At 38.8% G+C, this 18,437-nt stretch overlaps 1 protein-coding gene across 2 annotated transcripts in view; it reads left to right on the forward strand.

Moving 5' to 3' along the window:
• Positions 1 to 18,437, forward strand: part of LOC126263729 (gamma-tubulin complex component 6) — a 259,126-nt gene that overhangs the window by 89,936 nt on the left and 150,753 nt on the right. For both annotated transcript variants that reach the window (XM_049960887.1, XM_049960888.1), the window contains one exon: positions 1,791 to 1,947. In XM_049960887.1, the coding sequence (XP_049816844.1) occupies positions 1,791 to 1,947 (157 nt within the window). The remainder of the gene's footprint in view (positions 1 to 1,790; positions 1,948 to 18,437) is intronic.

Raw genomic sequence — 18,437 nt, forward strand, 5'->3', positions numbered from 1 at the left:
AAAACACCATCCTTGACAGTTAAATAGAACTCACTGAAATCATTATCTGTCTGCTGCATACTCAGAAGATGTAGGTCTGCTCTTAGCAAGGTTCCATCACTGACTCTCCTCTGTGCTTACCAGAACCTGTGTGAAATCCCAACCACATTGTCAATGACACCTGACAGTTGCTGCAGTTGTCAAATTGTGCAACTTTCTAGAATGTTCTAGAATAGCAGTGATCTCTGTAGCAATGGAAGTCAGCTGCGGTGCTGATTGCAGGCCTTCCAAGATCGTACACAGTCAGTAATTATACATCCAATACCTTTCAGAAGTCACAAGCTCCACACCAGATCCATACCATATAGATGGGCTACTGTCTGAAGTCGCAGACAATAAGTTTACAGGTTGCCCTCAGTTTTATTATTTTCACTGCTAAAACTCTCCCAGTTTGATTTCTAGCCAATATACAATCACATCTATTGTGTGACTCTTGAAATTTTCCCGGCGTATCGAATATTCCATAAGATTTCGGGATTGCAGCCGGATCTCATCGACTTCTTTCCACGATATTTCGGCTGCCAACCTTACAGCCATCTTCAGGCGAGTGTCAAACACTCGCCTGAAGATGGCTGTAAGGTTGGCAGCCGAAATACCGTGGAAAGAAGTCGATGAGATCCGGCTGCAATCCCGAAATCTTATGGAATACATCTATTGTGGATTATTAACTGTATGATGCCATATGAAGGATATTAGAGAAGGAAAGTTGCTACTCACCATATAGTGGAGATGCTGAGTCGCGATAGGATTCACAAATTATAGTTTTGGCCATTAAGGCCTTTGTCAGCAATAGACATACACATGTGCACACACACACTCACACAAATGCAACTTGCACACACATCTGCAGTCTCTGAAACTGGTGTGGTTTCAGTTGTCTGAGACTGCAGACGTGTGTGCAAGTTGCATTTGTGTGTGTGTGTGTGTGTGTGTGTGTGTGTGTGTGTGTGTGTGTCTATTATTGACAAAGGCCTTAATGGCCGAAAGCCATAATTGTGTGAATCTTTTTGTTGTGCCTATCGCGACTCAGCATCTCCGCTATGTGGTGAGTAGCAACTTTCCTTCTCTAATATTGTTACATTCCATCCTGGATTTTCCATTGTTTGATTCATATGAAGGATATTTGCTTCATGCTGTAGTGCAGACTTGTGTAATAGTTGAAACAAAAGAATGTATCTGCCACACTGAAAGATAAATGCAATCTAACCTAAAATAAACCTGTAACACACCACCATAATGAACGTTTTGCTACATCTTCAGAAAATTTAATTTTTTGTGTCCTCTAGAACCCAGTCTACAATATTGAGAGGATCATTTTTTTCAAAATATGTAAGCAATTTTGCCTCTTATTGACATCTACAGTGTTAACTGGAAAACGTATGTTATATTTCATTTGCACCTATCAGTGTATGAGTTCAACTTGACTGCTATTTCTGCCAGCCAATTTTTGTGTTGTTTAGTGTGCTTAATTTCAGCATTTCAGAATGGAACTGTGGTACTCAGTTCTTTTTATCATGAACTGCTGCTATTTCTGGTCATTATTTCAATTGCAATTCTTGATGGTGATATAGTGTCTTTTTGAAATTTGAGAGTTTATTACATTACTATATCTTTTTATTTGTATTACATGATGAACAAGTATGCTCCCACCACCCACCCACCCACACACACACACACACACACGCACACTCTCTCTCTCTCTCTCTCTCTCTCTCTCTCTCTCTCTCTCTACCGTGTGTTTTATAAAACAGGCTGTGGGTGCTGCATATGAGACAGCAGGCTGTAAGAAGGCGTACTGTTGTTGCACCTGGCGCATCGCACTTGAAAGTGCTGCAAAAGGATCAGTTGCTGGCTGATATTCGGTATCTTCTGGATGGAGTTGCTAGTGATACATTCCCTTATAATAAGGTATGGTGCAGCCCTTATTACTCCCAAACTTTACTCTGCATGTAGTTTCATTATATGTGATTTGTTTTCAAAACATTGTGTCACATATTATATTGTCCGCCTTCAGAGCTTTATTCATTGCCTGTAGTAAAGATATCTCAGAAACATTTATCTAAGAATGTGAAGTATTCTGCAGAATCCAACATCATTTCAAGAATGTGGAAGAAGTGGGTGTCCAGTATTCAAGGGATGGACAGTGAGCTGTAATAAAATTGTATTAGCTCATTGTGGGTACTTACATGTAATACATTTTACTCAAAATAAAACTACCGAAGATCCCAGCATGATGTCATTGTAGTGAATGCAACATTTGATGTAGCTTACATAACAATATGGAAGGATCTTGCATGCATTTGTAAAACCATAATTTAGCTTCATAGGAATCAAGATGAAACGCAAGTATATGGAAAACTTGATTATATATGTTACACAGGAGTACTCTTGTTGTGGCTTATTTCTATTAATACAGCCATATTTTATATTGTCATGCAGGAATCTCACTTTTCAAGATAAATGTTAATTAAGTTAAATTCAACAGATATAAAAAGATGTATGTATACTGAAAAGGGTTAGAAGAAAGGTAATATCTATCTTATCCTGAGTGAAAACTACATAAGAAACTAAAGCTGATTAAATCAGGAGTTTAAGAACGCAAGTAAAAATACACAGCGAGAAGTCAACAGCTTTTTAGTACGTTAAGGTCAGTGAAACAGTGAAAACAGTGGATGAATAACAGTTTCCTAATTATACACGATCAACCAGAGCATTATGATCACCTACCTAATAGCCGGTATGTCCACCTTTGGCACAGATAATAGTGGTGACAAGCCATGGCATGGACGCAATGAGGCCTCAGTAGGTTGCTGAAGGGAGTTGGCACCACACCTGCACACACAAGTCACCAAATTCCAGGGAGGGGGTGGGCTGGTGGGTGGGGGCGGTGATGAGCCCTGATGCCATGTTCAGTCACATCACAGATGTGTTTTGATTGGGCTCAGATCTGGCGAATTGGGTGGCCAGCACATCAATTGGAACTCATCACTGTGTTCCTCGAACCATTCCATCATGCTTCTGGCCTTGTAACACAGTGAATTTTCATGTTAAAGATGCCACTGTCATCAGGAAACATGATGGTCTTGAAAGGATGTACATGGTCTGCAACCAGTGTACGATACTCTCTGGCCATTATGGTACCTTGCACGAGCTCCACTGGACACGTGGACGCCCACATGAATGTTCCCCAGAGCATCATGGAACCACCGCCAGCTTGTCTTTGTCTTGCATTACAGGTGTCAAGGAGCTGTTCCCCTGGAAGATGATACGCTCCCTCCCATAATTATGATGTGGAAGGTATCAGAATTCATCAGATTATGCAGTGCTCTGCCAGTGCACCTACGTCCAGTGCTGATGTTCGTGTGCCCATTTCTGTCATAGTTGCTGATGTTGTGGTGTTAACATTGGCACATGAATGGGTCATCAGCTGTGGAGGCCCATCTTTAGGAGAGTTTGGTGCACTGTGTGTTCAGACACACTTGTACTCTGTCTAGCATTAAGGTCTGATGTTGGTTCCCCCATAGTTCACTGCCTGTCCAGTTTTACCAATCTGTCCAGCCTATGACATCTAACTTCCGTAATAAGGAGCAGCAACCCAACTCCACTACATTTGGACATGGTTTCACCTTGGCTTTGCCATATGATGAAGACACTCTCCATAGCACTCCTCAAACACCCGACAAGATGCCCAGCTTCCAAAATGCTTGTCTTAAGCCTCAAGCTCGTCACAATATGCCTTCAGTCAAACTCAGATAGATTGCACACCTACCCCATTCTATACATTTACAATAAGCTCATTGACTCTACATACACTGTCGTGTGTTGACTAGCAGTCATTCCTGGTCAAGTGACGCTGCTATTGCTTGCATGGGTTTACATTGATGGTAGGTCAGTGGTCATTGTCTTCTGGCTGATCAGTGTACATCAACGTACTGAGCAACAGCAGTAAAGCTGCTGCTTGTTGGTGGACTGCTTTAATTTGAAATTTGTCCACTGTGATTCGTTGTTTTTGTTGTTGTTGTGCTGGTGTATTCTGTGCAAGCCTCTCTCTGCAGGACCATCAAACTTGGGTACCCCCCCCCCCTCCAGCCCCCCCCCCCCCCCCCTGTCCCCCAAACACACACACAACTAACCTTGCCATGAATCTCTTTTTTTCCCCAATTCAGTTCATTTGTTATTCAATGCACCTAACTGATCTTCTGCACTCTTCAATAGCAACAGATTTTGAAAGCTTTTTCTTCTTGTCTGAACTTCCCCTTTACTTCTGATTTTCATACAAGTCTACACTCCAACCAGATACTTTCAGAAAAGGCTTCTAACAGTTAAGTTATTATTAGATCTTAACAAATTCTTCTCTTTCAGAAATGTTGCTCTTGCTTTTGCCAGTCTGCATTTTATATTCTGTTTACTTTAGCTATCATTCCATATTCTGCTGCCCAAATAGCAGCACTCGTCTATGACTTTTAGTGTCTCTTTTCACGGTCAGATTTCCTCACCATTACCAGATTTAATTTGACTACATTCCATTATCCTAATTTTACTTTTCTTGATGGTCTTCTTAATTTTGTTGATGTTCATCGTGCAATCTCTTTTCAAGACACTATTCATTCCATTCAACTGCTGCTCCATGCCCTTGCCATCTGTGACAGAATTACTATATCATAGACAAAGCGTATTACATCTCCCCAAACTTTAATTTCATTTCCAAATTACACATTGGTTTCCTTCATAGCATTTTCAGTGTAAAGACTCAACAACACCTTGGTTTCCTTCATAGCCTCTTCAGTGTAAAGACCCAATAACACCAGGGATAGGCTACTTCCCAGGCTCCCTCCATTCTCAACTACTGCTGCCATTTCATGTCCTTCAGATCTTATAACTGCAGTCTGGTTTCTGTACAGGTTGTTCAATATTAGTGCAATTGTTAATATTTATGACACAGGGAATGACAAAAATATGGACACATCAAAAGCACAATGGTATAGGAAAAATGTTGGCACTCAAAACACCTTCCAGTCATCTCAGAATGGATAAATACAAGCTCTGTATGGTCTTCAAGGTCATCTAGTACCATTCTTCCTTCCAAACAGTGGCAAGTTCACATAATAATGATGGAGGTGGATAGTGATCATGCACCATTCTCTCCAAAGTAGACCACGGCTCAAAAATACTGTGGTGTGATGACTGCGGACCCAAGGTAGATCAGCCATTCATCCTTGGGCTCACAAAACTAAACATGGACAATGCAGGCTGTGTGAACAGCAGCCCTTCACCTATGTACATAGCACAGGCTAGACCTATCAGCGAAAATGGCCACATAATCCTTGGCAGTAATACAATCCTGCTGTGTAACAATGGATCCCATGGAATACTACGTTACTGCTGTCCAAATCATCATTGAACCTATGCCATTTTTCACTCTTGACAGCGAGCAGTCTGCATCGTAAGCTTGGGATGGCATATGGCAGACATAAACTCAGCCAGAAGTTGGAAGTAATGTGAAACAAGACTTATCTGACTGAATGACTTGTTCCCATTGCTCCAGGATCACTTTTTCCTGTTATGGGCATTTGCATGTGTGGTTTTCGAATTCTAGCTTGTCCTGCAATTCCCTCCATTCATTTTGTTTTGGTGCTGACAGGGTTGGTGAGTGCAGTAATCAGTTTTTCAGTGACATTCGCAGCTTTTGTCCTCTTTTTTTTTTTTTTTTTTTTTTGTCACAGTTCTCTTCAATGACTCGCAGTCACTCAGCACACACTGTCATTCACATTGTGACTTAGCGGATGATGGTTTTCCACTTTTCCTGTATGCAGTACAAATCTTCAATACGGTGTCTCTTGAAACACCAAACATTTATGCTACCTTGGTTGCAAAAGAAACCACCATATGAGCACCAACAAATTACCCTCATTTGAATTCACTTAGTTGTGATGCAATGCAATCACAGTTACACAGAAGACTGTTCTGACTGCAAATGACACTATCTTTGTATTGAAGGCACTGCACAGGTGCCATTTGTCATCAAATACAGTGGCGCCACCGGCAGACTTGGCTAGCATCTGCATTTATGTTCAAGCATATATTTCTCACATGGTTTCCATATTTTTGTCCAACCCCTGCAGCTCCCTGTTCAAGAGAGTGCTTGATCGTGAAGTCCTCTGTAAAGATAGTGTTTTCCTCTCTACCAGATTCTCTTTATGTGTTCCTTATGTTGTTTCTCTCTGTCTTCTGTCGCTTTATATCCTTGCTACGTCTTTTGTTTTGTGCTTTTGAATTTGACTGTGTTGATGATATTCCTGTACTTTTCCCAATATTTTTGATCGCCTGTTGTCTTTCCTAGTTGTCTGAAGTCATCTTAAATTTACTTGGTCCACTCTGTTTTCCCTTGTCTGAATCGATACCTTTGAAAATATTTCTTGCTTCTCATTATTAGAATGAGTCCACAAAATGTGAATCATCTTTTTGTGAATGTGTCCGTGATTCTGTCTTTTCCTGAATGTGTTTATGATTCAGTCTCTGTTTTTCTGTATTTTTGATGTTGGTCCCTTAATCAAAATTCCTTCTCTATTTATTGGGCTGAAAAGCATATTTTTCTATGGGTTTTCCATCCTCAGCATCAACAGCCAGAGGATGTTTTCATGTGTGTGTGTGTGTGTGTGTGTGTGTGGTGTGTGTGTGTGTGTGTGTGTGTGTGTGTGTGTGTTTTTGTCTGTTTCTGACAAAAGGCCTTGTTGGCCGAAAGATCACTTTCTGACCGTCTTTCTATTGTGTTTATCTGCAGCATCCCACTGTAGTGAGTAGCAACTATCCTTTTCATAATATTGTTACATTCCATCCTAGATTTTCCATTGTTTGGTAATTAGATGTAGTGATTCCAAGTGAGCTTGCATGCCTTTTGAAGTTTTTCTTGTTCTTTTCTGATTAACCTATAAGTTAATCTCTTATGGATGAATAATTTGCCCTAAGTATTTGAAATGAGTGGCTTGTGTACTGCCCCAAAGTATGCCTCAGTGTTTCTCTCTCTCTCTCTCTCTCTCTCTCTCTCACTCTCTCCCCCCCACCCTTTTTTTCCCCCACCCTTGACACCTCTACATAAAATTTTTTATATGCGTAAGCAGCCAACTAATGGTTAATTATAGCCCAACAGTCATGACCAACCTATTGCAGTGTTTACATTATGCATACCACCATTAGTATTTTTTGTATTATCCTCATTTATATCGTTTTATGTTTTAAGTACCGTAAAATGAGGCTAATCTGATCAGGTGGCATCAATCCAATTATTTACAGGTTTTTCCACATTTGGATAACTGAGTGTAGCATTTTAACAATTACATTGCATCTGACCATTGTCGTGAATTCTTGACTAATCTATCAACAATAGTGGCAAATCCCATTGTCAGTAGGCATGTGATTCTTGCGCTACACTCGTGTAGTCAACACAACAGTGTGAAAACTTCTGCTGGCGTCTGTTACTTCCGAAGTGTAACTGGTAAGTTGCAATATTATTGCTTGCATATGAACGTCTTAAGTGATAAAGTTTCATTTATTCTTTCATTGGTAATACTGCTTAGTCGCCATGCAGACCTAATTACAAAACTGCATTTTTGTAGCGTGAATCCAATCATGCTAATATACCAAAAGATTCTGGGACCAACAAGGAAATCTAACTACAAACCAGAATTTCTTTTAAATGGGGTGAAAGCTGTCAAATCAGAAAAATTAAGCATCTGGAAAGCTTCAGAGCAATATGCAGTTCCATATACCACATTAAATGACGAACTCAAGGAAAGGTACAAATACACAATAGGCAACCAACCAGCATTAACCAATAGTGAGGAAAAAAGCCTGGTTGAAGGATTATTGTGTTGTGCAAAACGGTGGTTTCCTTTGAGGAATAATGATGTTAGGTACATGTATAGGCACTTCTCAGTCGAGCAGGGAGGATTGAAAAAAGATTTCGTGGCAATCGACCTGGGCACGAGTGGGTAAAATCTTTTCTGCAAAGAAATAAAGAACTAACAGTTAGAATAAGCGTAACAGTGAAGAGGGCAAAGGCAGCAGTTACCCGAGAAGCAGTGACTGATTATTTTAAAAACCTGATCTTGAATGGTGTCCCTCCACCCAACATTATGAACTATGACGAGACAAACTTTTGTGACGATCCTGGACAAGTGAAAGTAATAGTGAAGCTAGGCACAAGACATCCTGAAAGGATAGTGGATAGTTCTAAGTCAAGTATCAGTTTAATGATAACAGCAGCCGCCAAAGGCTTTTTCCTCCCACCATACACAGTTTATAGGGCAAAACACCTGTATGATACTTGGACTGAAGGGGGCATAACTGGTGCAGGTTATAATAGGAATCAAAGTAGTTGGTTTGACCTAACAATGTTTGGATCATGGTTTGTTGAAATGGTCTTGCCTTGTGCCTGGCAATTAGAGGGACCTAAAGTGATTATAGGTGACAGTCTGTCGAGCCATCTGTCATATAATGTGATTAAACTGTGCCAGGAACAGGACATTAAATTTGTGCTTCTACCACCTAATTCTACTTATTTGTGCAGCCACTTGACGTGGCCTTTTTAGACCTTTAAAACTTGCTTGGAGAAATGTGCTAGATGATTGGAAAAGGAAGAAAAGAGGAGTGGTGCCGAAATCCTAATTTCCTAGGTCGTAGAAAAAAAAAAATAAAAAGAAAAAAAAATAAAATAAAACTTTGAAAATACGGCTATCACATTCAAATCGAATGTAATATCTGAGTTCAGAAAAGCAGGAATTTTTCCTTTCTGTCCTGACAAGGTCATTTCACAGGTTCGAGAAGCAACTGATAACAATGCACACGGCACCAGCTCATCAGAAGTTTCTTGGCCAGCAGCCTTCAAAATGCAATTGAAACAGGTTCATTCTAATGAAACAAAAGGAAAACCGTGCTTGGCGCATTAACTCTAGGAAAAGGAATTGTTACCAGCGACTTAATGAAAATGATAGTGACGGAACATCTAACAGTGATCGAGAACAGCATGAGTCAAATGAAAATGAAGAAATGCACAAGGAGAAAGATAAAGATTTGCATGAATATAAAGAAGATGATTTTCCCATAGTAAAATTTCCTATGAAAAAGGGTTATTTCTTTTTATTGGTAAAATTTAAAGTATCTATAATGAAACCTATGAAATGACATTTCTGAGAAAGAAAGTTCTTGATGGTAAGTTTATTTTGTCTTTCCAGAAACTGACAATGCAACTGAGGCAGAAAGAGCCCAAATTATTAAAAAAAGTTGTTCCAGAAGACGAGCTAAATTTATTTTTTGAGGGATAGATGATTCTGATATTGAGCAAATACTTTTCCCATTGTTTTTGACATACAATAACTAAAAATTAGTATTTGTTTGTCAATTTTTGTGAATGAAAGTGTTTTTATAGCAGAAATGTCAAGTTTAATGTGCTTGTAAAATTTGTTTAGTCCAGAAATTGTAAAATTTTATTGCAAATACAGCAATATAGTTTTTTAAGAATGAAAATAGTGATTGGATTCACTCCACTGGAAGCCTGATTCCTTTCCTGCATACAAAATACAATGGTGATCGGATTTTCCCCAGCTGAGGAGGTGAAACCGTTCAACAATCAACTTAAAATAATAACTGCAATTATAAACTAAAAATAACGTAATACATGAATATATCATTATCTAGGTTGTAAAATTAACATACTGAATTTTTATTCCAGTATCACAACAGTAAATAATTGCTGTTTTTGATCAGATTCACTTCATTTTATGGTATAAAAGAAATCAGCAATTTAGGAAAAGATAGACTGCTAATTACCTCAAAGATGACACATTAATTGCAGACAGGCACAATTGAAAGACTCCTACACAGAGCTTTCAGTCACAGCCTTCATCAGAAAAAGAGAAACATGCACCAATCATTCATACAAGCAAGCACACCTCACGCATAACCGCCAACTCCGGCAGCTCAGGCCAGAATGCATCCTTGCCTGTCATCAAAATGTAGCAATATTCCAGCAATGTACCCTCCCTAGTCTATTTTGTTTTCTTTTTCTTTACTGAACTTTGTTATTAACTTTTTTAGATTCTTTTTCTGATTCTTTTTCTGAATATGAGTTTATAATTAGTCTGATATCAATATGTAAATTCACACTTTTCCTGCCCCTGACTTTTATAGTTATTAGTGCTACGTTATAGCCTTTCTTTGAAGGGGGTAGAAAGATATTCTTTTTATTTTTTATTCTTTCTGGTTAGTATTAAGTCTAACTAGAAAAATAAGGTCAAAGTTATATTTTAATGCAGTAATGCACTTTTGAATTTGTTTTTCTTTTGAAATATACACCCACTGTCTTTGAGCTCCGTCAGTCGGGGTGGCTGAGCGGTTCTAGATGCTACAGTCTGAAACCACGCGACCGCTACGGTCGCAGGTTCGAATCCTGTCTCGGGCATGGATGTGTGTGATGTCCTTTGGTTAGTTAGGTGTAAGTAGTTCTAAGTTCTAGGGGACTGATGACCTCAGAAGTTAAGTCCCATAGTGCTCAGAGCCATTTGAACCATTTTGAGCTCCACTGTGTTCCCCAGTGATATTAACGTGGCCTTCCTATAAAAAAAAAAAAAATGTTATTGCCACTGCCACTTTAGTACTATCAATTACAAATTTCATTAACTGATGTCATCCACTTCAGGTGATAGTATCTGCCTAACAATATTCATTGCAAGTAATTTTTACAGTAGTTTGTGGATATTCAAAGGAACACTTTCATAAAACTGCAAATATTACTGTTCCTAATTATTCAATAGTTCCTCAGTAGCAGTAGAAAAAAGGACCATTGTGTATTCTAAATTGAGTTTGCTATTAGTGAAACAACATGATGGCCTTGAACTGTCTGGCAAACCATGTTTCTGAAATGAAGCACTCTCAGCTGCATATGAACTTTTACAGGAACATGACAGGTTTCTCATTATGATAAAAGCTGATACCTATCTTAATAATCCATGCTCATGACAATCAATGTGAAGTACTCACACATCAGTAAGACATGCTTTTAACATTTCAGTTTCTCAACTGGTGAATTTGAAGTATGACGCCATGCTTATTGTGGGTAGCTGTATTTTACTTTGAGAAGGTTGAGTTCCCCTCCTTCCCATACCAGTACTTACTATTTTATGTACATACGAGTACTTTATATTGGTTGTCATGAATGTGGTTTATTAGGATAGGTATCAGTTTTTATCATAATGCCGATTGTACATTTCCTGAAATCTCGAATTTGGTCATGTCCCTGCAAAGGTTTGTCTACAGCTGAAAGCGATTTATTTCAGAAACATGGATTACTTCAGGTGCAGTTGCCCCCAACAGAAAACTATTTATTCACCATTAAGCTCTGCATTTGTATCTTTCTCTGTAATCAGTTCAACTAATTGCTATCCTTCCAACACAGAAAAGAATCAGTGTCCTCTCTCAAAGGATAAGATTCTGCCAATGGATACTTACCTTAAACCGGATAATGTTTGAAAATCTAGCAACCAAAGACTATTCCTACTCAAACAGCTGCATCAATGATTTAGGACATTATTTACTCAAAGATCAACAGTTGAACTCTCCAACTCAACCTATGCTTCCCTTACCATATTTTATGGACTATAAGACGCACTTATTTCTTCAAAAAATTGCCTCCCAAAATTCAGATTCGTCTTATACTCGAAATTAATATAAGTATGTCCGGTGTTTAAATTCCCACCAGCCTTAACTATGGGCATATACTCAATGCTGCAGGAAACCTGTCTCCATCTGGCAACAATGGATGCAATTGGCTGCAGCTGTGCACTGATGCGCCAAACACACGTTGCTGGGATTCATAACCTTGCTAACACTGTCTCCCTCCTATCCTGCCATCACAAACCTAGAACGCTATCTAGCCTATGTTGCCTCATTGAAGTTTACTGTGCCAGTGAACTTGAATTGAAAGTGATTTGTATTATTACTAACAGTACAATATTTTTGTTACTACCTAGTTTCATAAAAGAAAAAAATAAAAGGTATTCACATGATGTGGGCTTTAAATTGAAAGTAATAGCATATGCATAATGCATAATAACATGGAAACAGAGCAGTATTTCAGCCCTCACTAACAGAAAAAACCGTTTGCGATTGGCGGGCTAGTAAAGAAGAACTGAAATAAATGAGGAAGACTAAATGTGCAAATAGAGGATTGAATGCAAAATGGCCAAAACTAGAAGATAACCTATTGAAATAGATTCAAGGATACTTTCAAAATGGCATTGGAATTAATAAAAAAATGATACAAATACATGCTCTGAAGCTGGCTCTACAGTGGAACTTAACAGACTTTAAACGGTGGAGTTGGCTGGTGCTACAGGTTTATGAAGCATCATAGACTTAGCATGACAACCAAAACCAAAATATCTCTGAAAATGCCACAAGAGCATGAATAGAAATATACCTTTCCATCACTTTATTATTCAGCATTGAATGAAAACTGGTGTGGTAATAAGCCAAAGTAGTGAATATGGACGAAACTCCTCTGTCATTTGATGTGCAGAGTAACAGAACTGTTGCCATGAAAGGTGCTAAAACTATAACTATAAAAACAAGTGGACATGAAAACAACACTACACTGTTGTTCTTTCATGTTGTGCTGACAGTACTAAACTTAATCCAATTATAACTTTCAAGTGCAAAACAATGCCAAAACCTTATGAAACATTGGCAGGTGTTGTTGTTCACATACATGACAAGGATTCGATGGGCAAGGCTGGTATGAAATTATGGATTAACAGAGTGTGGGAGAGAAGGAAAGGTGCTTTATTGAAAAAGAGTTCTCTTTATTATGCTAGATCAGTTTAGTAGTCATTTGAAAAATTCTGTAAAAGAGAAATTGTGACAAGGAACTACAGAACTTGCTGTTATTCTAATTCACAGTTTGCAACCTCTTGGTGTCTCGATAAATAAACTGTTTAAAATGTATATGAGAGAGGAATGGAATAAATGGATAATGGGTGAAACCCAACATGAATTTACACTGAAGGAAGCTTTAAAATGATGTGCAATCAAACAAGTGTGTTAGTGGATGAAACATAGTCTAGAGTGAGAGAAGACATTATCGTTAAATATTTCAAGAAGTGTGTTATAATTAACACCCTCACTGGCAGTGAAGACCATCTTATACATGAATAGGACAATGAAGAAGAAGAAGAAGAAAGTTCAGATGAAAATTTTCAGGGATATTAAAGGTCAGTTCAGTTTTGTAAACTAAGATTATTTTTAGCCTGGCTTTGAAATTTAATAATAAAAATGTTATTTTTATTAAAAAAGAAATTGCTTAATAATTAAGGTGCGTCTTATAGTCCCTAGCGTCTCATGTTCCATAAAATATGGTATCCCGTACTATGATAGTAACAATTAATCAAATTTTTCTGAAAAACTTAGGAATGGATCTGAAAAACCCTTGTAGTTGGAACTGTAGCCACAGCAGATGGTACTCAATCAGCTTCAATAAGCTTACTTCCTTGTAACAGTGTAAGTGACTTTACATGGCCAACTCACCCATCTAGTCACTTCCTGATCAAAACCTCAACTGAACTCTAAACCATTCTCGACTAGTGCCTGAACTATAAAAGAAACAAAGGAACAGCACTGTTAACACTTCTAACAGTAGTTGTATCATAGCTAGTGGCTGTATAGTGGCTAGCTTTGATGCCAGGGGCATCCATTAACATCCATGAAGCATGTACGCCACTTCCATTTCCTCAGTGTCTCCCTTCCATATATTTCTCTACAACATTATCATTGAATTTTACATATTGAAAGTGTGTGTGTGTGTGTGTGTGTGTGTTTGTTTGTTTATTTGTGTGGTGCCAAATACTCAATTTTGTCCCATCACAGTTGTTATTGTGGGAATATTGTCCTATGACAATCGTTACCGTGCAATTTTTTATGCAATTTTTGTGTTTCACAGATGCTAGGTATTTCATGTTGAACCTGTTTTAATTTTTGTATAGCAATTTTGATTCTTTATCATTTTTTCCCAAGTTCTTTTTTCAAGGATGGTGTCAAATAGTAATGGTGAGAGTCTGTCCCTGCCACTTTCTCTGGTTTTGCTCTCAAATGGCTAAGAAATTTTGCTCATGAACTTTATTTTAGAAATAGTGTTAGATGATGTTTCCATGTATGGCTCCTAGTCTTTCTGTTGATGCCAAATTCCTTTTTTGTGCCGAAGAGTTCCTGTCTGAGTGTGGGATCAAATGCCTTCTTGGAGACTGTGAAGTTGACCATTGTTTTTCTGGTACTTCTCATTTAATGAGTTGTCTTAAAACTCCAAGACACTAATTTAGTGCTAGAAGTGTGAAAATGGTGAAATCCACCATTTTGAAACAACAACAACAAAAACAAAAACAACAGCTCTTTTGCCATAAAACTGAAATTTTGTGACTCATATTTGTTTTGATCAAAGACTGTTCTGTAGAAAATACAGACATCTAGCTGTACTTATAGCTTATATTTCTCTCTGTGTAGGTAGAACAATGGCAGCAATCATTTTGACCACTTAACATTTCTTTATGCACCTATGTTGGCTGAGAGTGCCACAGATGATCAAGTGTATTTCGTGTAAGTGTGTCGTGATGCCACAGTGTACACTTCTAAACCAATTACTGCATCTTGCTGTACATTAAGAGCTTGATTTTGAGTAACTGGTAATCCATGTATTGAAAATTACTTGTAAGCTAGTGGTAAGGAAGTAATGAAATGTTTAGAACATTGGCAGTGAGTTTGAGAGTAAGGGTCCGATGGAAGTGAAACTGAATTTTTTGTGGGCCGTTTGAAATTTGTTAATGACGGGACAGAGTGGGAGACTTTGCATCAGGTCTTGAGTGCATGTGGAAGACAACAAAAGCATAATGTTTAACAATATGCTAAAACACATAAAACTATGCACAGAGCGACGAGTCTATAGGCAACTTGGAACCAACATTTGTTTCTCTCTTTCTGACTGCGTGGTCTGAGGCATCTTGAAATGGTCTTTGCGGCTCCCTTCCGTCGGAGATTTGAGTCCTCCCTTGGGCATGGATGTGTGTGTGTGTGTGTGTGTGTGTGTGTGTGTGTGTGTGTGTGTGTGTTGTCCTTGGTGTAAGTTAGTTTAAATTAAGTAGTATGTAAGCTTGGGGACTGATGACCTCAGCAGTTTGGTCCCATAGGCTCTTACCACAAATTTCCAAATTTTACCCTCCACCATAAATTATCATCACCATCTCTTTCTGAACTGGATGCATTAATTGCAATTTTTTTATGCTCATGGCTTTTTTGTGCCCATGGAATCAATTTTGATAACTTGATTTCAGAAAATGAGGAACCAGGTATTTTTTCCCAATACAATGTTAGCAGATTAAGTGACATCAAATTTTATGCATTAATATCAATGAACAGAGATCAGTGGGACTGAAAACAGACATGTTTGCTTTGGTGTTTGGACCTGTTTCGTTAAAAATTGTTACCATCAGAACAGAACATTGCAGTTGATAGACAGCTCACCCCCCTCCCTCCAGATCCAGATGTAGAGTTACACAATACACGGTTTCTAAGCCAGACAAACTTAGCATCAAATTTTGGTTAACAGTGGCTGTAGAGAACATGTATCTATCCATAGCTGGTAAAGGATAAACATCAACCAGAGATCAAATTGTTTACTAATTAGTAGTCATGAAGCTTAAGGCAAGCTCTTAAAAGTCAAAGGAATGTGACAAGAGATAAATTGCTCACATTTTTACACTTCACCAAAACATTGAAAGGAAAAGATGTTAAAAGCACAATTATATAAAACTCCTGTGATGAAGTATGAAGACAAAGCTTGTCTATTTATCAAGCCAAAAAATGAAATAAAATTGTTCTCAATCTCAATAAGCTTGATTAAGTGTAGAAATTAGGAATGGTTCAAAATGTGTTCCATATTTTATATAATTGTGTAATAAATTAGCATAAGGACATACAGAACCTCAAGGCTTTAATATGTTCGGTGAAAGCAACTTCATGGAGGTGACCAGTAGGGAACTGTGTTACAATATATTGAACTTAACCAGAAGGTTTTGCAGAATCTAGTGAAGAACTACAACACAACTGTATGAATAATATTCTACAGAAGTACTGCCTGTAATCAGTACTGGGCCAAATAATGAAGATGAACCAGTGAGTAAGAACTGTGGCTGTCATCCAAGTGTCAATATGCAAGAAAAAGATTATCGATGTAGGTTACACGTGTAAGAAATCTGTGTGTGGAAAAAGTACAAAAGTAATTTGAAGCAATGCATAGTTTGTGTTCAGGACTCATGAATATAAGAAAACATGAATTTACCTTCTAATGTATTCTTATCCCAAGATGAATGTGGGGGGATATCGACCTCTACATGAGAATCGAATGTCTCTGGCTGGCGCGGAGTGGACAGTCTTTGGACAGAGTGAAAGGAAAGACAGTGTGTTCTGTACTAATGCTTGAGATGGACATATGTAAAGTTGCTCTTGTGAATGAAGTATATGTTACTTTAACCATGCCAAATATAATTGGATGTAGTTTCTGCTGTAACATGGCTAACTCTGCCAAGACTGGTGACCGTGTGTCTGTCACGAAAAGTGCAATAAGTTCACTACTCCACATTAATCTGATAGATTGTATTACATTGCAGCAGTGTGGCCATTACACGTAGTCCATCGTGCCAACGGGATTACAGTGCAGAATGTGCAGTGTAATCATTATGCAAACACAGTAATGAAAGCTGTGTGCATTGACTATTTGCTCCTCTTGCCCACAGACAGTACTGGCCTAACTACCTCTCAACAGTGCTCGTCAACAATGAATCTGCTCTTGGATTTTGATATATATGCTACCACAGCCACTGCTTTTAACCAATAAAATTTGCAACATCATTTTAATGTCACTTTAGTGTCTACTGTGCCTTGCATGCCCTGAATTGAATATGAGCAACCGCTTACCATGTCATCACAACCAGTTGTGTACCATGAGTAATTGGCAGCCACGTTGCCTCCTGTGCTGAACAATATAACAGTTATCTCTTTAGCCTCACGCTGAGGTTCACCTCACACCCCAAAGTATCACAGTTCGACGCCACTCAACCAGCTTTGTTGTTTGCAACAGTGGACAGTATTTTCAAAGCAACTGGAATTTTCGAAGATGATTCAGAATACATTAACTTGCTCTGCTATCTGGTGGAACTGATCCCACTAGTTAGCAGTCTTACCCTGTTGCCACCGCCTGCAAACAAGTACAGCACAGCAAAGACTGTTCTCTTGCAGAGACTTTCATGAACCCTGGAACAACAGCTGCAGAGATTATCTACGAACAGCGTCTCCATGACAACTCACCCTCACAACTTTGACGTCATCTCTGCGTAACTGTTGATCACACTCTCATGCTGGATACAACCTTACGGACCCTACAGATCAGTAAGATACCGACTGAGTTGCAACTAGTGATGATCGCATGTGAGTCTGAATCTCTAGAAAAACATCTTACGCTGGTAGATCACATGTCCTCATTGATACACCATCGGCATATATTAAACAGACAGACAGTTGCCACTCCGTGCAGTGCCACACTAACCGTGTCTCATGTGCCACCAGTTACCAGCTAAGCCAACTCAATACAACACGAGGCTGATGTCAAAGCTCCCTGGCAGCTGATGACACACCATCACACACCCATATTGCGTGCACCGTGGAGCAACAGCCTGCTGTCCCAACCAGCCCAAGGCTGTTGACATGCTGGTTCCACAGTTAGTCTGGACATGCTGTTCCCAGATGTCATACTCCTTCCAAGTTCCTAAATGACGTCAGGGGATCTAAATAGATGCTTCAGCCTACCCCATCTGCACATAGCAAAACCTCGTGTTGTCCCCATAATAATTATGCAGGATGCTTCGTCATGCCTGGCTTTGCTACTCAACATAACTTTTTAATGAATATGGGCTCCAACATCAGTTCCTTATCGTACAACAGCACTCTTGCTTCACTTGGCAAACAACTCGCAGATATCAGTGTACAGCACTATTGCACCATCCACCTGTTGATGTCAGTGAACCAATCATCACCATGGACTTCCTACAATTCTTCCAGCTCTTATCTGACATAGTATGAGAGGCACTGGTTTTGATGTATCTGAAATTTCCTTGATGGTTGGCAGTTGTGAGTAACAATTATGTATAGGCTTCGCAAAGTGGATTTCCTCAGGAAGATTCACAGGAGACATTTGCTGAAACAGTGTACAATTATTTGCAGTTATTCTCATATTTGTTTCTAGTTAGCCACCTTTGAAGCACAAACTGAGTGGCCGATATCCTGTGAGATTTTCTGTATACTTATTA

This window comes from Schistocerca nitens, chromosome 6, assembly GCF_023898315.1.
Source record: "Schistocerca nitens isolate TAMUIC-IGC-003100 chromosome 6, iqSchNite1.1, whole genome shotgun sequence".
NCBI lineage: Eukaryota > Metazoa > Arthropoda > Insecta > Orthoptera > Acrididae > Schistocerca > Schistocerca nitens.